The sequence below is a fragment of the Canis lupus genome, chromosome 8 (genome assembly GCF_048164855.1).
Source record: "Canis lupus baileyi chromosome 8, mCanLup2.hap1, whole genome shotgun sequence".
NCBI classification, from domain to species: domain Eukaryota; kingdom Metazoa; phylum Chordata; class Mammalia; order Carnivora; family Canidae; genus Canis; species Canis lupus.
Window position 1 is genome coordinate 26,523,545 of NC_132845.1, and position 26,215 is coordinate 26,549,759.

Genomic DNA, 26,215 nt, shown 5'->3' on the forward strand with positions numbered 1-26,215 from the left:
GTCTGTTACCTTGCCTGTAATTTTGCAAATGCTGTAAATTGTCAGTAATGGTGTTTCTGTTACTTTTTCTCATCACACAAATATGCCTACAAAAATTATGTGTTTTCCTGCAGATTAAAACAGTGTTTCTAGAGTGAATTCTTTATTATCTAAATAGTTGCAAAGTGTCAGTTTCTTGGAATTTGTCGTTTGTAGTTCTTATCTCACAACAATAAAATCAATCATTTTAAAATGATCTAAACTCAGTAAAGACTTTCAGAATACCCATTTGAAGGTCAGTTCAGCTGTTTATGTAGAGTTTTGACATTTAGGCTTTAGGATTAGATAGACCTACGATCCAATCCTAGTTCATCTGCTTAAGTCTGTGACCTAGGATATGTTTCCTAACTTTTTTGAGCCTTGTTTTATCATGTATGATTTGGGGGAAGTTATTAGTACCTTTCTAATAGATTTGCTTAAGGATTAAATGATACAATGTGAATAAATTATTTGAATCCTAGGAAGCACTCAGTGGCCGTTAGCTGCTGTTATTTTGATGATTTTGTAGAAGTAATATTTGAGGTGGCTCCTGTAAAATGACTTGAGACTTGTTCCATGAAGAGCAGGGAGCATATTTCAGGTACAGTTAGTATTATGAAAGGTTCAAAAAGCATGCTAAACTGAGAAAACTAGGCTGATGTACATGTACAGAGAGTAGGTATAGGGGAGATGAGGTGATGTGGCTGTAAAGGTAGGTTACAGTCAGATAGGAAGAGAGCCTTGTCATTTGTCAGGATGAGGAATATGGGTTTTATCCTTTGGGTGTAGATCCAGTGAGAGCTTGAACTGAAGAGGTAGTAGGGGAGTAACAAGGAAGTAAATTTGAGAGAGAGGTAGATGGAAGATAGAATAACAGTTAAAAAATGAAGGGAAGCCAGTGCTTCAAGTTGTTAGTGACTCTAAACATCTAGCTTGTTAAGGGGACAGGTAGAGGTATTCAGCGAAACCTGTCAACAAATCTTGTTGAGTACCTACTATAAGAGAGACACTATTGCAAGCATTGGAGAGATAGCAGTCAAGAAAGCCGACCTCATTCTAGTGGATGGAGACAATAGGAAACAATCTATTAAAATTTAAATTGATTGTCATATAATGATAAGTGTGGAGAAGAGGGAGTGTTTGGGAGCAGTGAAATTTAAAACTGGGGGTCAGGGAAGGTCTTATCAAGAAGGTGATCAACTAAAACCTGAAAGAGGCGATGTCTTGAACTATATGAATATTTTGGAGAAGAGCATTTCAGGTAGAGTGAAGAAGTGCAAAGAGTAAATAGGCCTGCGCTTTTCAGCAGAAGCCTGGAGACTAGTGTTGCTGGAATGGAATGAGCAAGTGAAAGAAGTTGTACAAGATGGGGTCAGAGGGGTCAGATTGTGAGACCCCTGGTCTCAGTGAAATAGGAAGAGGATAGTTGACCGGAGAAGTAACATGATTAGAAGTAAGTTATGAAGTAATCACTGTGCTTGGGTAAGACGAGGGTTGATGTGTATGTGGCATGGAATAGAAGAACACCAGCACTGAAGACTAGCTCTTATAGTCCCCCTGAGACACAACAGCTTGGAACAAGGTGGAAGTGGTGTGAAGTGGTCAGATTCCAAGTAGATTTCAAAGGCAGAGCTGTTTGCTATCTGGACATCTGTGGATTATGAGTGGGCAAGGATGATACCAAGGTTTTTGGACTGAGCAACTGGAAGGTAAGAGTTGGTATAAATTGAAATGGGGAAAACTTTAGAAGGGACAGGCTTAATGGGGAAGATGAAGAAATCGTATTTGAACATTTAAAGTTGATGTGCCTATCAGATACCCAAATGGAGATTTTGAGTATAGAGTTACATATAAATATCTAGAGGTCAGATCAGGGATCCAGCTGAAGATACATGTTTCGGAGTTGTTAGCAGGTAGTATTTAAAGCCATGAGATTTGTTGAGGTCACCAACGGATGAGAAAAAAGAGGTCCTAGGACTGAGCCATAGCATATTCCAATATTAAAAACCAGAGAGGGAATAGCAGGTGAAGAGGAAGAAAGGGAATTTATATAGCTTTGGCTGGTGGTAAGTGATGGAACCAACAAAATGAACTCAACAGATTTATTTAGTCATACAACTTTTTTAACCACTTCTCCACTTATGAGGCATTTATAAAAACAGCTTGATACAGAATAATTAAGATAAGTGTAGATAATAAAGTATTTCAAGAGAAATTGAGAGTAGTCTTATGTGTTCCAGGAAAGATAATGAAATAGATGCTGTTCAGTCAAAGTAAGAGAATTTCTGACTTTGGACCTAAAAGTATAACAATAACTGAGATTATGAGGAAAACTCAGATATTTGAAGAAACTTGTGGTTTTTGCAGTTATTAAGTTTTCAGAGTCAGAGCTTCTGTTTGAAAATGCTTATTCACTTCTCTGCTTAACTGCAAGATAAATAAGTTTCATCTGTGGTGCTAAATAATGCTGCATATCCATTTTATTTTTGTTTTTATTTTTGAATGGATGATTTATAGTTTTCCACTCAAAGCAGCATTCAAATATAAATGAATATGAATACATTTGACATTTAGCAATATGTGCATAGAATCTGAGAGTTGGATCTAGATAGAATGCCATAGCTGTTTAGCAGTATATTTATGTGAGCAAAAAAAAAAAAAAATACATTTTCATAAGATCATTATGATCTGGATTTGCATATAGCCACATTCAGTAGATGCAAACAGATACCAAATTTATTCAAGCTGGTCTTCGCTCTGTATGACTTGCTATTTTTGAACTAGTATTTTACTCTTGGCCTCAAATAGTGGCTATTAATCTTCAGATGTTCTTGATAGTGTACTAAATGCTTCACAAAGCAGGATTGGCTTTCCTCTAAGCTTCTAGGAAATGAAAGTATTGACATAACTTTTTTGTGTGTGTGGTGGGGGAACAGAGGTCACCTCTACCTTTTCTTGGATATTTATTGTCTTATCTCTCTCCCCTGACATTTTACACATTTATTCCTTTCTGTATGCCTCATTTCTTAGTATCTGGTTTCCTCTCTCTGCTTCTTTTTTGTCTGTTTACATCTTTGTGTGTGTGTCTCTCACATACACACAGGTACACACATTTACATATACCACTCTCATCCAGTGGTAAAGGATGTGACACTATCTGGTGGAAGGAAAAGGGACTTTTTTCTTGTATATTTTCTTTTATCCATTTATTCTAGAAGGCATCCAAGCAGACTGTTCCTTGTTTCTCAGTAGCCAGAGTTGTGAAAAGTCCATGATCAAGTCAGTTACTTGGAGTGGGAATGTGGCCATCAGAATGGACTTAGAGAAGCTAACAATATGCTCCCTGCTGCAAACACCAGAAAAAAACTAGGGTTCTTTCAGGTAGTAAGAAGGGAAGTGGGGAATGGATTCTGGATAAACAACTAATACATATGTGCCACAAATACACAGTGTAGCACATATTAGAATAGTATACCACAGCTGGGTAGGATTTAGGGATGAGAGAATGGGGGAAGCTGTAATCAAAATGGCCTTCAGCAGCTTCTCCTTCCAGAACAAAGTCCCTGGCAGTGCTTAGAATTCCTCTCCCTCTGTACCTTTACTGGCAGGCCTCTCATTCAGGGCATTGGCTTGAGTGGTGGGGGCAAAAAACAAAACATGTACTTCTGTTTATATAAACTTTAAAGGAGGCTAATGGGTATTTGATTCAAGGCTAAAAAGTCATGTCTACCCTGTGACTAAGAATCTTTTGAGCTTGGGATCTCCATTTGAAATTTTACCATATTAATTTTCCCCTCTAACATTTATTTTTATGCTCCTGGCATTTTAAGTAGAGCACTCCCTGCTAAGTATTTCATACAAGGTTTCAAACGCAGTTGCAGAGTTGCATGTGATTTCAACCACAGGGTTGTGTGCCTTTGTAGTTTTAGGCAAGTTACTTACATTTTCCTTGCTTTAATTTCCTCAACTATAACAGTCATGGGGAGTATCTTCCCTAGAGTGTTGTTAAATCGGCATCTGAAAGGGTTTTTCTTTTGCATCTGAAAACTCTTAACCCAGCGTCTAACTCTAGTGTTAGATTGTAAATATTTCTATAAACAATATTAAAAAAAACTTTTTTTGGAAGTATGTATCGGATGTTTCATTCTTCTGGAGCAAAGTGTAAGTGGTGGCTGTAATTTCTCAGACCTTCACGTTGTCAAAAAAATATATTAAAAAAAGAAGAAGCAGCAATTAACTTGGACTGAAAAGTGGACACTCCGACCAACCCCAGCTTGTCACTCTAGGAAATTGAATAGATACTTTAAAATGTATCTGAATTTGTACAGACTATCAAAAAGTTGTGTTTTGGACTTTATAGGATTATTTAAACTAAACTGTACTTGGTATTATGCTATTGATTTATAATGAAGGACATTTTAAGGAGGAGAACCATAAATCCCTTTATGATAAGCATCAACAGCACTGACTACATTTTATTTTTCATTTATGAGGACTCTTGAGAAAAGTTTCATTTATGTCTCAGCACCAGCAATAGGATCTTATTTCTCCTGAGCCATTAGCTTTTTTTCAGCATATATACATCAGCTTTTATACCTGATCCCATCCCACTTTTTACATTAGTTCCTAGGCTATTAAGAGCTTCAATTCAGATCCAGACCTGCCGGGCAAGTATGTGTGTCCTTTGTGTCAGCCTCACACCTGGCTTTGACCATGATTTTTCCCTACTCTTATTTTCCCTTTGTAGTCATTCCTTTATCTACTACTGTGTTTAAGCTAGTTGTATAATAGCTTTTGAAGCTATATCAAATCTAATATGAAACAGTAAGAAACATACTAACAAAAAAAGCTAGAGGTAAAGTATTTCAAATCAACTCAAAGATCAACACATCTTTATATTGTGACCAAAAAATGCATGTTTTAGTCACTTTTTTTTTTGCGGGGGGGGGGGGAGGAATCCACAAACACTAACACGTCTATCATGAACACAAACCTGAACACTGACTAGCTCATCTTAACTGTTACCAGGAAAATTAATCAGGCAATATTTGAAGGTGAAGTGAAAAACTTGTATTACTTCCAAAATTTTTACCCATGAAATTTTCTTAGGGAATGCGTTGTACCTTAACATTTACTGATTTGAAAAAAGAACACATGAACCTAGAGTCTTGATGAATAAGGCTTGTGTATGCTTGTGGTGGGTGAGGCTGGAAGGAGGGAGAAGACAATGGAAGACTGTAGAAAAACAGAGGCAGTGTAACATTGTTGTAGATGATTTTCTAAAGGAAGATTGTTAGCTCTGTGTCTTTCCCTAGGAACATTTTTCCCCCCACTGTCTTAACTGCAATAGAAAAAGTAACAAATGGATAAGTGAAAGAAGTGGTTTAAAATTCTAGTCATTTCTTCTCAGGATTTAAGAAATTCTACTTATGGTGTCCTTGTGGATTTGTGGTTTTGTCTGTGGAGTTATACCCACCATAGATATAATGGTTTAAATAGCTGTCCCATATAGAAACTCAAAATAGATTCAATTTCCTTTTAATTTAGACTTTTTGTTAATAAGAAATGTGTCCTAAGGGTCTGTCTTACATATCTCTTTCACTCCTGGCCCTGCCTGGGCACTCAATAAATATTTGATTATGCTTAGAGCAATAACACACTGGGAGTCTGCAGCCTGGAGAGGGCTTTGATTCACTTTTACTTAACTTGTGACCTTAATCAGACATTAATTATTCTTTATCCATGAACATGCAGAAATAATGCTTACTTTGAAGAAAAATTTTTTGAAGATGAATTAATGTTTATAAATCTAGAGCTTGTGTCAGTAAAAATTTTGGTAAGTAGGAGGAAGAAAGTATAAAAGAATAATATGTTAGAGAATATATAATGGTATCATAAAACATATTATTTAAAGTATGAATCATTTAACTAGCACTTCTAAATATATATATATATATATTTTTTTTTTTCTTTTTTTTTACAAAGAATAGAACCAGTGATTTTTCTTCTAGCACAGTGCTGTATCACTAAATAAAGTACAATTTGATTAGTTATGTATCTAGGCTTTGGAAAGTAAGCATTCTTCTTTCTATTAAATCATAGTCAATAAGGCTGTAAATTTAGGGGGAGATACCCTATAAAGCACCATTCAACTTTCAAAGAGATTCTAGACCCAAACTAGTTCTTTCCCTTGTATATGCATATTTTGGATTTATTTAGTAACTGTTGTGTACCAGGCACTGTGCTAATCATTTGCATTTATTATTCCATGTATAATACTGTAAGATAGAGAGTAATTTATTCCCATTTTGTATTTGAGGAAATTAAGGCCTAGACTGTCAACCAGCCAAGTTATTAGCTCATTCTCTATCTAAGCACTTGGCTGTGGGGAAATTGCAGGGATGGAGACCGACAAAGCCCCTATCCTGAAAGGTGATTACAGTCTAGGTGGGGGGTATTGAAAATAAAGGAAAATAAAATCAATAAATGACTATGCTAATGTAATAAACAAATTAATTTGATAAGAATAAATTTAAATTAAATCACTGATAGAGACTGCCAAGAAGGGATGAGAAGGCCTTTCTGAAAAGGGAGTGTTGAGAGGACAGCTGAATGCTGACAAGAGGCAATCATTCCAAGATCTGGACATGAGTGTTCTAAGAAGAACCCTTGCAAAGCTCTGAAATGGGAATGAGTTCTGCATGTTCCGGGAGCTTAGTTACAGCTAGTGTAGCTACAGTACAGAAGACTAAGGGGTAGAGGCTGGCAGTGAAGACCGGACCTAGCAAGCAGGATAAGAACACAGAGGTCTTGCATTTTATTCGAGTTGCCACGGGAGCCACTGGTAAGTTCCAACCAGGGAAGACATATGATGTGGTGTGCTGTGTGCTTTTAAGTTTGGTATTTTTTAAACCTTTTTTTATTTTAAAGATTTTACTTATTTATACACGAGAGACATAGAAAGAGAGACAGAGACATAGGCAGAGGGAGGAGAAGCAGGTTCCCGATGCGGGACTTGATCCCGGGAATCCGGGATCACGTCCTGAGCCAAAGGCAGATACTCAAACCGCTGAGCCACCCAGGTGTCCCAGTATTTTTTAAATCTTAAATTGATTTACAGAAAAGTTGTAAGGACAACTCAAAAATTTTTTTTTTCCCTTGAACCATTGGAAAGTAAGTTGTACTTATGACTCCTGATGGTGCATGTTTCTTGCAAACAAGGACACTCTCCTACATAACCATGAGACAACTAGCAACATTGAAACATGACTTTCATCTAATGCTCAGACCTCACTCAGATTTTGCCCCTGTTCTATAATGTTATTGACAGCATTTAGTTACATTTTTTCTTCAGTCTTCAACAAGTCTTTCATCTTTCCTGACTTTCATGACCATGACACTGTAGAGACCAGTTATTATGCAGAATACCTCCCATACCAACTTGTTTGACTTTCCCCTGTGATTAGATTTAAATTATCAGTCTTTGGCAGGAATAGTGTTCAAGTGATGCTGTGATCTTTTCATTGATCTCTGTTAAGAAGCACAGGATTTTTCTTTGTCCCATTAATGATAATGTCCTCTTCTAAACAGTTGACCAAGGTGATGCCTGCTAAGCTTCTCCACTGTAAAATCACTCCTGTACCTTTGCAGGTAATAAAAACTTTGTGCAGAGCTACTTTGAGACTGTGTAATTATACCATTCCTTATGGTACATTTAACTTCCAATTGGGGTGTGTGTGTGTGGTTTTCTGTGTTAGTAGGTCCATTACTATCACTGTGTATTTTTATATGCAAATTGCCCCAAATTGGCTAATAATAGGGCAGTCTTCAAGGTGGGTTTTTTTTTTTTTTTTTTTTTTGACATGCTCCCATCATTCTTTCTCATACAACAAGACATTCCAGGCTTTTCTTGTTCTTCTCTTGCACCAGCCCTGGAATCAGCACTTTTTCCAACAAGCCCTGCTTACTTCTAGTGGGAAAAATTGTATGTAGAATACAATATCTTGACATTAGATGTGTTTGCTGCTATTGAGGTATCACTGATTCTAAGACCTGAATGGATAGAGATAGGGAATATATCTATGTAGAATCACACACACACATCTTTGTATCTGTTTTTATTTGTCTAATTACATATATGAAAAACATAATTCATACCAGTGCCTCCAGTTCAAACACAGCATCATAAGGGTTCACCCTAGTTTTCTTTCTTTCCTTTTTTGTAGTTCCCTTTCTGACCATGAGAAACAGGTTCCAAGTATCCTTCATATAGCTTCCTATTTGATCAATCCCGTTTGTAACCAATGTTGCATAGATCTTGTCATCTTCTTTCCTAAGTACCTCACCCAACTTGGATTTTTGCACCAAAAAATGCCACACCCGTGCAAGGCATTTTTACACTCTAGGATTCTGTTTCCCCATGCCCCCTGCCCGGCCACACACACACATTAAGGCACCCACCTCACTCTGCTTGGGCTGTGACTTCCCTTTCCAGACTACTTTTTGAAGGGTCTACTTCATCGTCTTGTGAATGCTTTGATGTCCTGCTCTGGGCCACCGTGACTTTGCCTCCCTTCCTCCACGAACATAGACATCAGCTTTGCTCAGCCCCATCAAGTAAGTTTCAGGACTGAATTGTTCAGGAAGAAAAAGGGAAATGGAAGAATTTGTAGTCGCTTTCAAATGCTCACTCTGTTTCTGCAAGGGAAACAAAAAGACCTGCAGAGTCCCAAGACAGTAGGAAAAGATGACGGCATAAACCAAGGTGGTAGTGGTGATGACTTTGATAAGATAGGTTAAGTGATTTGTCCACCATTAGCTAGTCAAACAGCAGAGCCAGACCTATGACCTGGCACTGTACACCCCATATTTTGTAAATAGGTTTTTTTTTTTTTCTGATAGGGTGGGTCAGAAGCCCAGAATATTTTAAGACAAATGACAATTATTTTCTACTAGAATCCAAACAGAATGGAATTTTAACTGTTTATGCTTTCCCCTTTTATCGCCTCCAAAAAATCATACTTAGAGATCATAATGCATTGGAAATTGCAACTTGAAAACACTTTGGAACATAGAGAGTTGTGGTGATCTCAGAAAGCTGAAATTCTTCTTTTTCTTCTCTTAAGAAATTATTATATAGACTTATTTTACCAGGTCAGTATGTCATGCTAAAACTAACATCGTGGTGGTGGTGGTGGTGGTGGTGATGATGATGGTGGTGTTGGTGGTAATAGCTAACATTTCTTAATCACTGTCTGTGCTTCTAAGTGCTATAGACGTTTTACCTCATTTACATCTCACATACAGTGAGGTGTAGGAACTATTACTTCCTCATTTTACAAATGTGAAAACTGAGGCATAGAGCGAGAAAGGTACAGGTTCAATATTGCAAACGTCAGAGTTGTCGAAGCAGGACTCCAGAAAGGGTGCTGTTAAACTGTATTCCAATTAGATTCGATTCGATATAAAACTGTTTCCAGGGCAACATTTGAAAAGATGCTTATCAACATGCTTCAGCTAACTCCTATCAATCAGTCAGAGTTTGCATGTGTGATAAATTCCATTTGCCGTTCCTGCTGCAGAACATTAGTGGTGATTTGAAATACTCTGTCACAGTGAACTGGCAGTTTTCATGGTATTAATTTTAGAGTAAATTGACCTGCTTTGCTTATCTCTCAGTAAAAAGAGGGTGTGAAATGAATTAAAGGAGCATGATTTCTTCCCTAGTGTGTGTCAGTGGTTCTCAACAGCAGTGTGGCCTGGGAAAGGGTAGGAGTTCAAGATCACTGGGGCATTTTCAAAAATATACAAGCCTCCACTGGTTCTGCCTGCCAGGAGACCCTCTGATCCTGAAGCTTTTAATCTCAAATGAGTAGGAAAGTGGACAGAGAAATGTGTTCAAAACAGATCTTTCATGTATTAAAAGAGCTGGCACAGACCTTTCCACCAGGAAAATCCTGGACACGTCATGGGTAGTCCAGAAATAAGGATACAGAAAGGGCATGCCCACGCACCAGATATGGTCATCACTGTCACATGGAGAATGGCAAACACAAGCTTTCCAATGAAGATCACTCCCTACAAGTCGAGGTTTTTGTTCAATGTAAAATTTTTAGTTATAACATTTAGGTTAACTTAGTTATACACATTTAAGATCACACCAATGTATAAATATATGGTTTTCTAATATTGAATAATGAGAATTAATAATAACTAAGTAAATAATAATGTAGAAATACCACCTTTTTCTACTCACATACATCTTTAACATCTCTTTTGAGTCATCTAACATTCCCTCTTCATTAGAAAAGGTTATATGTTCACACAGTTCAACAATAAGGAAAAAGGAGCCCAGAGTCTCTATTTCTGTGCCTTACTTTTGGATCCTTACAGATATGTCCCTACAGATATTATCTCCAACCATAAGTAGGCATTTATGAACATAAGGAACTTCAGTGTTTCATTTCTTCCAAAACATGTATGTTTTTGAATTCTAAAGTAAGAACTTAGCATGTTGTTTAAAAAAAAAAAAACTAAAATGATTTATTTGAATAGGTAATACCTTCGCATGATTCAAAATTTATGAATTTTAAAACTCACATTTAATGAAAAGTCATCGTCCCATCCCCATAGCCTATGTCCTCCAACTCCTGCCACCCACATTACAAGTACATCCTGTTGGTCAGTCACTTTTCTGGCCTTCCATGTTTCTTCATGGATGTACTACAAATACAAATATACATCCTGATTTCCCTTTTCTTAATGAATCTAGTAATATGCTATAAAGTTTTCAACACTTTGCCTTATTAATATAATATCCTGGTCAGCATTACAGTCACTGGCCTTATACAGCTACATGGTATTTCATTGTATGCATGTATCAGAATTGATTTAATTTGACTCCTACTGGTGCCTATTTACTTCTGATCTCTTGCTGCTATAAACAATGTTTCTAAGAATAACTTAATATAAATATTATTTTATAAATGTACCAGTAGATCCATTGAATAAATACCTGGAGGTTACATTGCTGAATCAGAGGCTATTCAGTTTTGATATTTCATTACTAAATGTGGAATCTTGGACAACTTAGTTAACTTCTTGTTCTTGATTTATTAGTTTGTAGAGTAGAAGTAAGAGTACCTAGCTCATAGAGCCAAATGTGTTAACACATATAAGGTGCTTGGAATAGTGCCTGGTACAAAGGAAGGGTTAAAAGAATTAGTTGTTGTTATTGATGTTGTTATTATTGTTACCACCAAATTGTTTTCCACTGGGAGATGTATTTACATTCTCACCAGGATGTTTTTGACTGCTTGTTTACTCCTGTACCCTCCACCCTAGGCTTTTCAATGTTAAACTAGAATGCTCCCATCTGATATGTGAAGAGTAGTAGTTTTAATTTGCATTTCTATTATGATGAGTGGGATTAGGCATTTTTATATGTTTAATAGTATTAAGTTTATTAAATCTTATTTAATTTATGTAAAATTTTATTTCATTTTTTGTGATTGCTGATTTTTTGGTCATTGGATTTTTTCTATTCTTGGTCTTTCCCTGCTTTTTACAGGATTCTTATTAGGGAATCTTATTAGTGTTTTTTTGGGGGGGTCATTTGTATTGTGATTTTCTTTATAGTGATTTTTGTTATACAAATATGTTTAGTTTTTATAAAGTTAGATTTATCTTTTTCTAAAGGATTTTAGTTTTAAGTACATGTGACAAAATCCTCCCTCACTTCAGGATAATAAAAGAATTGTCTCATATTTCTTCTGTTAACTTTTGTGGTTTTCTTTTTTTATATTTGAATCTTTGAGCCATTGGAATTGATTCTAGTTATGAATGTGAGGTGCAGATTCAACTACATTCTTTTCTAGATAACTATCCAGTTGTGTCCAAACTGTCTATTGAATAATCCTGTTTTTGAATAATTGTACCAGTAATTGTGATGCTACCTGTGAAATATACTTTCAGACATTCAAAAATTTTTCTTCTCATATGCACCTATTTTAAAACTTTTTGTATGTTCCTTTGATCTACCTGTTAAACATCACAACCATACTATTTCAATAATGGAGGTTTTAGAATATATTTTATGTATGATAGAACTAGGCTGTCTTGACTTGTTGCTCTTTTTGTTTGTCTATTTGCAGTGTTTTTAAAAGTAGACTTTAAAATACTTATTTGTAATGACAATCAAACACTTAAATTATGAGTCATTTCCTAAAAATAATTATTGCGTTATCATTTTCAAAACAACAACAACAACAACAACAACAACAACAACAACAACAAAACCCCTAATTGCACTAGTGGACTATTAGTGGATATATACATATCCAAAAGTACCATTAACTGAGTTTGTTGCATGCTAATATTTCTTCTAAGGTTACTATCATGTTTTTTTAGAATGAAGTAATTCAGAAAATATTCAATAATATGAGAGGCTTTTTAGGAAAACAAGTAAGAGCTTTATTAAAGGATAACTTTGTGGTAGAGAACCTTGTAACTCATAGACTTGAGCATATATGCTATTCCAGTTATATTAATCATAGCTCTCCAGAGCTATGCTGTACAAGATAGTACCCAGTAGTCACATGTGGCTGTTCACATTTACATTTGGATTGGTTAAAATTAAATACAATTTAAAATTCAGTTCCTTGGGCGAACTAACTATATTTCAGTAGTCACGTATGGCTATTGCTACTATTCTGAACACTCCAAAATAAAACATTTCTGTCATCACAGAAAGTTCTGTTGGCTAGCTCTGTTTTAGAATATGTTGCAAGAGCTGCTTTTTAACGTATGGTAGTTTGGTTGATTGGGTCAAAGAGGAAGGGTCGTATCTCGTATCTTTTTTTTGTTTTTTAAAGATTTTATTTATTTATTCATGAGAAACACAGAGCGGGAGAGAGAGGGGCAGAGACACAGGCAGAGAGAGAGGCAGGCTCCATGCAGGGAGCCTGACGCGGGACTCAACCCTGGGATTCCAGAATCATGCCCTGGGCCGAAGGCAGGGACTCAACCACTGAGCCACCCAGGCGTCCCGAAGGGTCATATCTAATTAAGGTTTTAGGTTTAGTAGGAATTCGGATGGAAAAGAGATGAATGTCTGAAAGTAACGTCAAGAGAATTCACTTGAATAAAAGTGTAACGTTTATTGTATTTCAGCAAAGATAACATGTAGTCACTAGACTCTTTGACCACATGCTTCATCACTTAAATATAATATTTCTGAGCATATCACCTACTATATATACATTTTAAATTCATAAATTATCAATTTATTCTACTAAATTCATATATTTTATCTGTATTATAAACTGTGCAAATACATTAAAAACATTGAATGAGAGTTAAATATAAGGTTGTCAAAAGGTACAAACTTCCAGTCATAAAATAACTAAGTCATGGGAATGTAATGTTTAGCATAGTAACTATAGTTAATCATACTGTATTATATAATTGTTTTTTTTTAAAGTCTTTTTTTTTATTTTTTATTTTTCATTTATTTATGATAGTCACACAGAGAGAGAGAGAGAGAGAGAGAGGCAGAGACATAGGCAGAGGGAGAAGCAGGCTCCATGCACCGGGAGCCTGACGTGGGATTCGATCCCGGGTCTCCAGGATCGCGCCCTGGGCCAAAGGCAGGCGCTAAACCGCTGCGCCACCCAGGGATCCCTCATACTGTATTATAAATTTGAAAATTGCTAAGGGAGTAGATCTTAAAAGTTCTCCTTACAAGAAAATGTGTAACTGAGTGGTGATGGATGTTAACCAGACTTATTGTGGTAATCACTTTGCCTGTATGTACAATACTGAATCATTATGTTGTACACTTGAAACTATAATGTCAATTTAAAAAAAAAAAGTTACATACAAATGGAAGTTCCTATATGTAGCCTGTGAACTGTTTTTTCATGCTCTGAATGAAGTTCACTGGCCCATTTTGGAGTTTAGTAATGTTGTTGAGGGTTGGATTACAAATTAGAGGATTCAGGTTCCAGGAAGAAATTATAGAAAAAGTCACTGAAACTTCAAAAACTTTACTTTTTTCTTGTTAATAAAATGGGAAAAATAATGTTTGCCTTACAAGTGAGAATTAAATTGGATTATATGTGAGATATTGTTTGGTTAAACAGTGAATAGAAAGCATTACTGGTCAGAAAATTTTAGAGCCTCTAAAAGTCTGTGAAAGACGTAAGTTTAGATTTTGCTCTGAAATAACTTTTAACCTCAGTAAAACCTAATGGTAATATAGCATATTAGAAAAGCAATATGAGATTAGTTAAAATATAAAATAAATATAGCATATTGCTATAAATATATAAAATATATAATATTTAAAATAAATATATAAATCATTTATAATATATATTATATAATATAAATAAATAATATATAAATATAAATATATAATATAAAATAGCATAATATTAATATAATATAGCATATTGCTTTTCTAAATTTAGAATATGCTTTTCAGAAACAAACACAGGAAATTATTGCGTCTAAAGAGTCAAAGACCTTGACTTTCTTTTTAAGGAGACACATCATTCCTTTTTTTTTTTAAATTTTTTTTTAAATTTTATTTATTCATGAGAGAGAGAGAGGCAGAGACACAGGGGGGCGAGAGAGAGAGAGAGAGAGAGGCAGAGACACAGGCAGAGGGAGAAGCAGGCTCCATACAGGGAGCTCGATGTGGGACTCGATCCTTGGTCTCCTGGATCAGGCCCTGGCTGAAGGCGGTGCTAAACCGCTGAGCCACTGGGGCTGCCCTCATTCCTTTTTTAAAAGGTTTGTTTGAACAAGACTCATGGAAACACCTAGAAAGCAGTGAATGCTCTTGAGTCCAGTATGTATTTACTAGATCTCTGTTGTGCAGAAGATTCAAAGGAGATCACTATATTTTTAAAAATAGGATCATTTAAATAATTGGCTTTGTTGCCTCCAATGTTATGAGAAATCATATTCTTTACTTGAGGGATGTTAGTGGTGCTAGAGATGCTGACTTGAAAGGTGATGTGTCAACTACATTTGTGGGTGTTTATGACTCAAATTGTCATTTTAGAAAATGCATTGTGTTTTCCTGAACATATTACATTTGGATAACAAAATTGCCTATGGGTTTCAGGGAGAAAGTTTTCTAGTGTTTAAGAAATGTATGTATTGTAAAGTATATGACAAAGATACTACTTAATAATCATATGTATGCCTGAGCAGCATTGTATAATCAAGCATCTGATTTCTCCAGACACATCTTACCTCTCTCACGAATCAGAAAATAATATAATTTTATTGTTAAGAGCCCTCTTATCTCTCCCCTGCAATTTAATTAATACTTGTTAAGAAGACGTAGCTGTCAGATTAGAATTGGATTTTTGAATTTTCTATTGTCTTCTGATGGAGTGGCAATCTAAATCTTTTTATTTAGGTATATTATTTTCAAGAACTTTTCGAAATGATAATTTCCCAGCTTTTCTGATGATGAAGAGAAATTTTTAGCATTTGAATAAATAGATTGAATGGTTGACTTTTTTCCCATAAAAGGAAATGATAGAGAAGCCATTTTAAAAAGAAAACAATGAAGATATTTTTAAGAAAGAATAGCTGTTATTCTCAAATTGTTTTGTTCAAAATTTTAGTGATAATATGACTTTAGGGTTAGATCCGGGCACATTTTAATTTTGTGTGGGTATTTCAAAGTGTAAAGAAATAATCATTGGAAAGGCAGTAGGGAAACAAGCCAAGGTTCATTACTAATATTTCACTTTTCTAAATTCATTCATCAATTCTACAAATAATTATCAAATTCCCATATAGTGTGAGCACTAGGGATGTAGTGTGGTCAAAAGATAGACACATGGCCCTCTTGGAACAGCTTACATTTCAACATAGGCAAATAAAAATAATAGCTATTTCTAATCAGTGTTTAGGAAATGAACAACAGACTGAAATAGACAACAACATAAGAGGCTACTTTGTACATAAATGCTTTTCTGAAAAGGATTATATGAGAAACATATTTAAGCTGAAATTAGAGGAAAGAGAACTAGCTAGAAGATATAAAATAGAATGATTTTTCAGATACTCACCATTTATTTAAGTCTTCTTAGATATCTCTCAGTAAAGTTCAAAAATGCCTTTTCCAAAAAGTTCTACTTTTTGTGATAAATGTGTTCCTAAAAACCTTATCTTTTTTTTACTTGTATTTATCTCAAATTATAAATCTAAAAAAGATTATTTTACAACTTTGTTTTCAGCTTGAGTGTAGAAATGTAATTCATTTGAGCATATTTATCTTCTATCCAGCAATCTTCTAAATTAGTTTTAATTTTAATAATTTGTAGGCCCTTTGGGATTTATTATGTAGAAAATACTATCGTGGGTACATATTGATAATTTTGTTATTTACTTGATATTTGGTATTTATTCAGCTGTTATATTTTATAAATATATATTTTCATTTCTTACTGAGCTGGCTAAAAATATGTTATAATGTTATTAATGATGGGACATTCTTGTATTATTCCTGATGCTAACATAAATGCTCTCAAGATTTTTTTCATTAGTAGTGATCTTGGCTGAAGTCCCCTCCCCCATCTTTAATCAGGTTCAGATAGTTCTTATTCTCTGTGATAGGAAGTTGGTTCATTGGTGAATTTTATTAAGTAGTTGTCTGCATCTACTCATAGAATTGTATGATTTTTCTCCATTATACACTTAATGTGGTGATTTACACTAAGAGATTTTCTCATTTTAACCGTCATTGGATCCCTGGGTAAATTCAATTTGACTATTAGTAGATTTGGCTTGCTCAGCATTGTTTTTTCTTTTTTAAAGATTTTATTTATTTATTCATGAGAGACAGAGGGAGAGGCAGAGATACAGGCAGAGGGAGAAGCAGGCTCCCTGTAAGGAGCCTGATGTGGGACTCCATCCGGATCATGGCTTGAGCAGAACGCCTTTGCTTAACCGCTGAGCCACCCAGGCGTCCCATTGCTCAGTGTTTTAGGATTTTTGTATCTATATTTCCAAATAAGAATGATTCATCATTATATGTACACTTCAAACGTATGCAATTTTGTCAATTCTATCTCTATAAAACTGGGAAAAGAAAAAAAATGACTTGTAATTACTATTGCTTATGCCAGGAATATCAGTTTTTATATCAAGATGTTACTAACCTCATAAATGATTCCACATTGAGCTAAGTTTTGTGAGATTGCCATTATTTGTTAATGAAGAAAAAAATTCTTCCAATAATGCTTTTGGAGTGGACTCTCATAAGCTATTTTGATGTTAGGGGCTAAGTCATGATACTGGAGAGACTCTCCAGTTTTAATTGTATTGTCTGTATGTTCTTACTACTGTACTTGCAAATGGAGACACTGATAGGGTGAGGAAAAGGAATGTTTACTTGTCACTAGTTCTAGATTGTAATGTAAGGGATAAGGGATGAAAGATGGGTGATCGAATAGTTAGCTAGGGTGATTCTTAGAGAGGTAAGTGAAATCCCCTCTAGACCGTTCTTTATCAGTGATAGGTCACAGTGATTGAAAAAAGTTTGACTGGTGTTTTCTTCCATCATCCTGGCAGCTACTCCTGTAGAGATAGACTGTGCAGAAGCTGCTTTCTCAATCTGTAATTTTTATAAATGATACTTTGACAAAATTGTTGGTAATCATGGCAATTAACTCCCCTAGAATTATCATGCTGAAGTATATTAATTATTTATTAAATATATAGTTCAGCAGTCAAGCAGATTTGCATCTAACACATGTTTCAATAATAGTATGTAATTCAAACATTTTTACCAAAAGAGTTTACTTTCTTCTATATGGAAAAGTTGGAACAGATACTCCAGTCATCTGAGAGAGACCCACTCCATGTAAGCTCAGCATTTTTTAAGCTCTTCTATTTTAAAGTCTCATTTGAGTATCATTACCCCATAGTATATTTGTATTTGTGTTAATTTAAAAATGTTTGTATATGCCTTCTATAAAATATCTATCCACAGAAAATATCATAAAAGATTATGCCATACTTATTCGTGACCTTAGCAATTCTCTAGGCGATCCCTGAGTATTAATGTGGACACAGGAATCCCAATTTGAGAAACATAGGTTAAGGCATTCCATATTGGTCTCATCATGAAGTTGTATTAGAATCGGGAGACTTTTCTGACATTAGGTAACGATCTGTTTCTATGAAATCAGTATGCCAAAAAATGAGTGAGAAAAGAAGGAAAATATTTCACACAGAGGCACCAGCCCTAGCATGGTACTCAGTTCATAGTTGGGTTTAACAAGTAGCTGTCGACGAACTAATATATTTTCTAAAAACTAATAACTAATTTCTGATAAATAAGATAAACTAAAAGCCTAAGAAAACGTTTGGAAATATGGTGGATCTTCTTAAGTTGCTGAACAGGTATTTTTAGTTACTAGAAAGTATGCTCTAAAATGCCTTCAGAGTTGGAGCAAAAGGTCTATTTGCATTTTTTGTTTTATGTAGATCCTCAATACGTATTCTCTAATATATTACAAATTGAGTGAGTGGGCAGATTCATTCAGGAAATTTCTGAGACACTAATCCTTTCATGGTCACTTCAGAATGCCACTCTAAATGCTTAGCCACTTGTGTGCTAAATGCTTAAGTCCCAGGTTCTTTACCAACATGTTATTCTAAAGAATCCTATTAAATAGGGACTTTATATCTCCTCATATTACAGATGAGGAAACTTGAGAAGCTTATTATACATGTCTGTGATTATGAAATTTTTAAAATTCAGGAAAATAAAAGAGAAGACCAAACCAAATATATTAATACCTTTAGGCAACCAAGAAGGATAAAATAGAGTGGAGCTGCCTCAGTGGACAGTACACGTATCAATCTAGACCAAAAGCATTTTGTCACTGAGGCAGGTTACTCTCCCTTGTAACAGGTGCATGTCTTGCTCCCCATATGCAGCAGAGCACTGGACATACAGAAATGTTCCAGAAATGAGGATATTCATTGCAAACGACATTTGAATTACTTCCTTCAGACCAGTAAAATGTTCTACAGTTTTCTGAGAACCTTGAAAGCATAGTGCTGCAAAATAATTGATTGAATCAAAAGAGAATATGGCCCCAAAATAGAACCAGATTTATATATTTATTAGTGAGTAGGATTAAGCATTCATTTTATTGGAACAAATTTTTTAGTTTTCAAATTGAACCACATCACCATTTTTTGGTCTAGAAGAATTCTAAGGTAATTTAAGCATCATTAAAATATCCAGCTAAAAATCCCTTATTAGGTATATGATTTGCAGATATCATCTCCCTTTCAGTAGGTTGTCTTTTTGTTCTGTTGATAGTTTCCTTCACTGTGCAAAAGCTTTTTATATGATGTAGTCCCATTTGTTTATTTTGGGTTTTTTTGCTTTTGCCTAAGGAAGCTTGTCCAAAAAAATATTGCTAAGACCAGTGGTAAGGAGTTTACTGCCTATTACTTTATTCTAGGAGTTGGCTAGTTTTAAGTTTACATTCAAGTCTTTCATCTATTTTGAATTGATATTTGTATGTGGTGTAAGATACCGGTCCAGTGTCATTCTTTTGCATGTGGCTGTCTAGTTTCTTCAATGTCATTTATAGAAGAGACTGTCTTTTCCCCATTGTATATTTTTGCCTCCTTTGTTGTATATTAATTGGCCATCGGATATGTAAGTTTATTTCCATTGATCTGTGTCTCTTTTTGTGCCAGTACCATAGTGATTTGGTTGTTATAGCTTTGTAGTATAGTTTTGAAAACAGGAGGCTTGACACCTTCAGCTCTGTTTTTGCTTGTTTGTTTTTTGTTTTTGTTTGATTGTTTTCCTTCAAGATTGTTTTGACTATTTGGGAACTTTTGTGTTCCTGTACACATTTTAGGATTATTTGTTCCAGTTCTTTGAAAAATGCCATTGGTATTTTGTTGGGTTTTTAAAATTTTTATTTATTTGAGAGATAGAGTTATGAGAGAGAGAGAGAGAGAGAGAGCATGAGAGAGAGAGAGAGAGAGATCACAAGCAGGAGGGAGGGGTTTCCTTTTTTCCTCTCCTCTTTCTTTTGTCTTTAACCATCCCTGTATATCTCTGATTTAGGAAATACAGCTCTATCTTGGTCAGAAACTTTTAGGGATTTACCATTTCCTGCAGAATCCATTTCGTGCTCGATATCATTTATACCCTCAAGCAGGTATAAATGAATCTTCAATCAGCCTATCTGGCAGCATCTCTTGTCTCCGCTTGTCCACTTCCAAACTCCACTCCTACCTCTTATCCAGTCTCTTGTCGCAGTCTGTCACATGCCATCTCTGTGGTTTTGTTTATGCCTTACCTTCATCCAGGTGTTTCTTCCCCAGTCCCTGCCTACTGAATTGACAGTTAAAATATCCCCTGATCTAATTAGAATTAATCCTCCATCCTGTGTCTTCCTATATCTCTTTAATTTTTTCCTCCATTGTGGTTTATATCACATTGTACTTCATAGTTTATATATAGTCTTTGGTTTTTATTTCATTTTTGCACATGTGTATCCTAATAGATTACAAACTCCTTGAGTTAAAGCTGAATCAGTTCAACCTTGTAGCTTGGTGCTGTTTAGTCAGTGTGGAAAAAAACATGGGCTTTGACTTAGGCAAGACCTTGGTTTGAATCTCTATTATGCCACTGTGTGATCTCTTTCATTTTTTTCTCCCAGTTTCCTAACTTGTAAAAGGAAGATAATAACACCAAATTTGTAACATTATTCAGATTAAATGAAATAATATATGTAAAGTATATAGCTTAATGCAATGGCCCACAGCAGAAATGCAATAAATGGTTATTATTCTCTTTGCTGTTACTGGTACTATAGTAGGGAGACTTGGAGAAAGACTGTTTTGTTTGCCTGAGCTCTTAGTATTAATGGTTTTCATTTAATTGTGTGGCTAATTTCTAGCTGTGTATAACTGAAGCTAGAAATTACCCGTCAGCCTTGCTGTTAAATATAAATCTCCCCCCACTTTTTTTTTACTATCTTAAAATCTCATATTACTTATTCTGGTATTACAACATTTTCCTGGCAAAAAGGGTTGCTTGCTTCTTCTGTTTTTCCACTAATGGAGGGCCAAGTTGTTTCCAGGATTTGTGAAAACAATTATTCAAGTTTTAATCCTTTTTAATTCAGTCTTTTCTGTGCTATTTTATGAATTGAATTTTCTAGTTTTAGAGTTACTGAAACCTCCTGTGTGGCGAGTGGGGCAACAGCGTGCTAGAAAGACTTCTTTGGCCTGCCAGGTTCTAACACATCTTACTTTCCCACTTTGGTTAACTTTTTTAAGTGTTTATGTTCTAAGCCTGGATGGCACCATGCAAATGTACCTTATACCAAAGAACTTGCTAAAATTGAAGATAACTAAGGGAAAGGACATATGATGCTTTTGTAAATTATTAGGAAAGATAGAGTCCAGCTCATTCTTCATTTGAATTAGGCATTTTGTGCTTATTATAAATTAAGAGTTTCCTAGAATTGAAATTATGGGAAGATGAGTCCGTGTGGGGAATTACCTAATATCTCTTTACTCCTTTCCCATTAAAACAATGATGAAATCATCAAAGAAAGGAAAATTACTCATCTCTAGCTACAAAAAAAATGACAAGAATTGATCATGTATATTTAAAGCATATGCATCATCTTCCACACTGGTGAGAACAGATTAAGAAATAGCACTAGAAATTGACTTAAGACTGAGACCCTGGCAGAGGAATGAAATACTTCCAGATATCAAAATACTGGAAGAAGAGAAGGAATCAACTTCAGTTTCACCAACTCTTAATGATGATGTTGGTGGTGATGGTGGTAGTCATAGTGATGGTGGTGGTGGTGGTGGTTGGTGATGGTAATACATAACATCTAGTAGGCAAATTGTCAGGTACTATGAAAGTCAATAGTTATTTCATGCATTTAAAATCCCTGTGTGATAGGTATGGTCATTTTTATATCCATTTTACTGTTGAACAAACTAGGGCTTCAACAGCTAGTCTTACCCAATGCCACATAGTTTATAAAGGCAGAAGTGGGGCTTAAACAACTCAGTCTAACCAGTCATCAGTCTTCTTAATCCCAATGCTGTGCTGAGAAGGCTACAAACCTCCTTTCTGTAGGCAGGAGTGAGATCAGAGAACAGGACAGGACTTCTCTAGTAGCTCTCAACCAGAGCAGAAGCACGATCCAGCCAGACCACCACTTCCAAGGGCTTTTATGAGGGGGAGTTGCAGACTGATAAAGGGAAAACTCTTATAAACCCCTTATGACAGGGATATCATGTTAAACTCTCAGGAAGGGGAGAAAGATAAAATATATGACTTAGATACTCTGTTTCCTAAAGCCAATTTTAGTAGAGGAGTCTGCCAAGAATCCCACTCCAGTGCATAGCAATTTTAGACTGCAGAAGCTAAGCGGGGGAGAATAATAATGCACTTACAGTTTGTGTAGGTACCTTCCTGATCCTACATAAGAGAGACTTTTTGTTAATAGTTTCCATCTGGCTATGAAAATGGCACAGTTTCGTCCAACAACCTAGAAGAGTGAGCTTTCTTCCAGAAGACCCAGATCCTCTTTGGAACATTTGGCCTTCAGCAATTTTACTCTCAGCTTATCCCATAGCATCCACAGCCCACCATCAGATATCCCGTGAACGTCCCATTAACAACTCATTAGACAGATTCTCTAAGATTTCTTATCGATTTTTTTTAAAGATTTTATTTATTCATGAGAGAGACAGAGAGAGAGAGAGGCAGAGACACAGGCAGAGGGAGAAGCAGGCTCCATGCAGGGAACCCAACGTGGGACTCGATCCCGGGTCTCCAGGATCACGCCCTGGGCCGAAGGCGGTGCTAAACCGCTGAGCCACCTGGGCTGCCCAGATTCTCTAAGATTTAACAAAATAATCACCCCAAAGAGTACACATACTCATAAAGTAATAAATGGCCTCACTGAGATAGTTTACAAACAAAACAAAACAAAAAAATCCCCTTCCTCCCCCCCAAAAACATGAAAGTCAACCTGCTACTGAAATACATCTCCCATTGATAATGGAAGATATATATAATACCAAATGTCTATTCTTAGAAAATAAAGACAAATATAGCTGTGATGAAATAAGGACAGAAAAGTGGAATTCCATAGAGAAAATAATAATGATGATGAAAATAAGAATAATGAGAGTAATAATTCATATAAGCATTCAAAGCAAAATAATGTATTTTGATTCTAAGACATTCTCACATTTTAATGCCTCTGAAATGGGGATCTTAAATAATAGCCTCTTTCCAATACTTCCAGTTGCACCACATTGGTAGTGTATGATACCCCTTTGAAAACACGAGAGAGCTGGTGTCATTTCTGCTTGAAGTTTCCTGGCCTTGGATCTCACCCAATAAAATCCAAGCACTTTACCACGAACTGCACAGCTCAATGAGAGCTAGTCACCTGTTCCTTCTGTTATTTCACCTCCTAGAATTTCCCCCTTTTTGTTCACTCTAATTCATGCTACAGCCATGCTAGCCTCCACGTTCTTCGACATCTAGGCATGCTTCCACTTCCAGTCTGTCTGTTCCCTGTGTTGTTTCCTTTGCTAGGAATGATTTTTCTTCTAAGTGCCGCATGGTTCATTCTCACGTTTCCTCTAGTATTTAATCAAATGACACCTTCTCATTTAGGCTTTCCCCTGTCATCTTATGTGAAACTGCATCATCCTACATTCCCTGTCTGCCTTTCTGCTTCATTCTTCTTTCTAGCATTAATTTTCAATTGATTGTTCCTATTTCATTTATCTTGCTTGTGGTCTGTCTTTCCCCGGTTGAGTATAAGGTCTGGTACAAGCAGGGATTTTTGTCCATTGTCTTCACTACTGAATCTCCAAGTCCTAGAAGAATGCCTTACAGAGAAGGCACTTAATAAACATGTTCTGAATATATGAATAAATAGTGTATATAAATAATGTATGTCTAACTATATGTGTTAATATGTAAATACACCAAATATAAAACAATGAATTGATGGAATACATGTTCAAAGGTTGGTGGGTGGGGTGGGAGGAGGTGTAACCATCACACTAAGCCTGTCTGATGGCTCATGGACTAGGTGTCAGGTGTCTTGAGATATCAACCTGCCTCTGTTACCAGCTCAGTTAAATTTGGCAGGTTAATCCCCTGAGCCTCCAGGTTGGACTGCATAATCTGAATGGATGTTATAACATTGTCAGTTAAATTGATCCTTCTACTAAAAACAACTGAAAAATGAGGACCAGCAAGAGGAAGCTGTTGAATTAAACCATACCTCTTAACATAAATATTATCACCATAAACAATAGTGGTAGTGAGGGTTAATGCAAAAGAATTTTGAGATAACTTGTAGTTCAATTTCCTCTGTTTTATAAATAGTGAAACCCAAGCCCAAGGTTTGAGGGACTTAGCCAAGGTCAAATGCTAATTCGTGGCAGCCCTTAGAACTCTACTCAGCATCTCTGGCTGAATCCGGTCTTCTTTCTACTATAACTGGTTAGTACAAAGAGTAAATGCCGGTGACTTTCCAAACAACGAATTATACTTAAGCTGTTTTGATATAATGTTTGGCTTAGATTTGATGAATTCATTTAGTGGCAAGAATACATTGATCAATGCATCTCTCTTTGTGATCTAATTCAGCTTACAGAAGAGATTGGAAAACTTGAAGATAAAGTGGAATGTGCTAATAATGCCCTGAAAGCAGATTGGGAAAGATGGAAACACAATATGCAAAATGATATCAAGTTAGCATTTACAGATATGGCTGAGGAGAATATCCACTATTATGAACAGGTAATTAGTGATATGTGATATTGCTTCATGTTATGAAAGTTATCCTCTCTTTTACTTTCTATCTGTCCCTTGATGAAAGAGTCTATTAAGGAAGCAAGTGTCACATTCAAAAGCCTCCTTGGTGGCTCAGTGCCAGTAGAGTTGCCAGTTAATAGAGTAATGCTGAACCCACCCACCGAAACAAATGTGTTTATGTGGAGGAAGGATGAAAGTCTTCCTTCTTACGCAGCATGCCCCAAGTGCCTAATTTGAGCCTTGATGTGAGAAAGAAATATGACACCATTTTGTTTTGTTTGTTTTCCCTACAGTTTCTTGTTTTGGAAGGATTTGAATTTTTCAAAAGCACCTGGTAATGCCTCCTACTGATCCTCCTGTCTTATTTCCTCCTCCTCCCCCTTTCTTATGTTATAAAGGGTTTCCAGCATGAGAACAGGACCAGAGGTTTGAATGAGCAGAAAATCAAATCGGGTTCTGGATCCTGTGTCCCTGCCATTTCTACCTTGCCATTCAAAACCTCAACAAAAAAGCATGCTATTCTTTTTTTTTTTTTTTAGTTCATTTTAGTTTAGTTCAGCTTTTTTTTTCTGAAGTTCAAGATAGAACCTAGTCATCATTTTGCTTTTCAAATGATTGTTTTTTTATTTTTTATTTTTTGCAACTGACAGTTCCCTGAGGTAGTTATTATTTTAAATGAATTTTATACTACCACTTCTTTTTTTTTAAATCTACCATATCCTAAACATACTGTTCCTAAGAGGTACATTTTAAACGTATCTTAAACCTTATCTCTGGCTGAATTAATGACTATATGGAACCGGTACATTAAGAATATTATTCTATGCTTTGTGGTCTAGTAGTGCATGTCAGTTTAATATTACAAAATATTGTATATTTTCAAAGATTAATTGATAATGATATTTTCATTTAACGAGTTTCTTAAGCCCTTACTTCCAGCAGATGCTGTGCTGGGCCCTGGAGGGACCACAGCATGAAAGACAAATACAGTGCCTTTCTCATGCAGTCACAGTCACCAAGGAGAACAGACAATTAATACAAAAGATTATAATAAAGTATAATATGTTCTAGCATAGAAAGATATTACAAAGGCATCTAACCTAATCTGGAAGGAATGAGAAATGTTCTGCAGAGGATGTTGTTTAAGCTGAGGCCTGAATGATGAATAAAGGTAGGCGGATAAAGATGTGGGAAAGAGTTCCAGTCAGAGAAAATACATGCAGAAAATCCCAGAAGTGAGAGAACATGTTCAAATAGTTGAGGTTCTTTTTTGGAGGTTGGAGAAACAGAGGTAGTATTGAACTGAAAAACGAG

At 35.7% G+C, this 26,215-nt stretch overlaps 1 protein-coding gene and 1 long non-coding RNA gene across 9 annotated transcripts in view; both read left to right on the top strand.

Moving 5' to 3' along the window:
- SNX7 (sorting nexin 7) overlaps positions 1 to 26,215 on the top strand; it is a 114,096-nt gene that overhangs the window by 42,933 nt on the left and 44,948 nt on the right. For 7 of the 8 annotated variants that reach the window (XR_012035145.1, XM_072834650.1, XM_072834648.1 and 4 more), the window contains one exon: positions 24,734 to 24,886. Coding sequence is in view for 7 of the 8 variants with exons in the window: in XM_072834650.1 (XP_072690751.1) it covers positions 24,734 to 24,886 (153 nt within the window). In the remaining variant the exon portion in view is untranslated. Of the gene's footprint in view, positions 1 to 24,733; positions 24,887 to 25,194; positions 25,255 to 26,215 lie in introns of those variants that run through there. The other variant, XM_072834653.1, reaches the window with a different exon arrangement.
- On the top strand, positions 6,572 to 9,171 carry LOC140638024 (uncharacterized). Its single transcript, XR_012035147.1, has 4 exons — positions 6,572 to 6,862; positions 7,609 to 7,668; positions 8,513 to 8,634; positions 9,044 to 9,171. It is a non-coding gene; the product is annotated as an uncharacterized lncRNA (long non-coding RNA).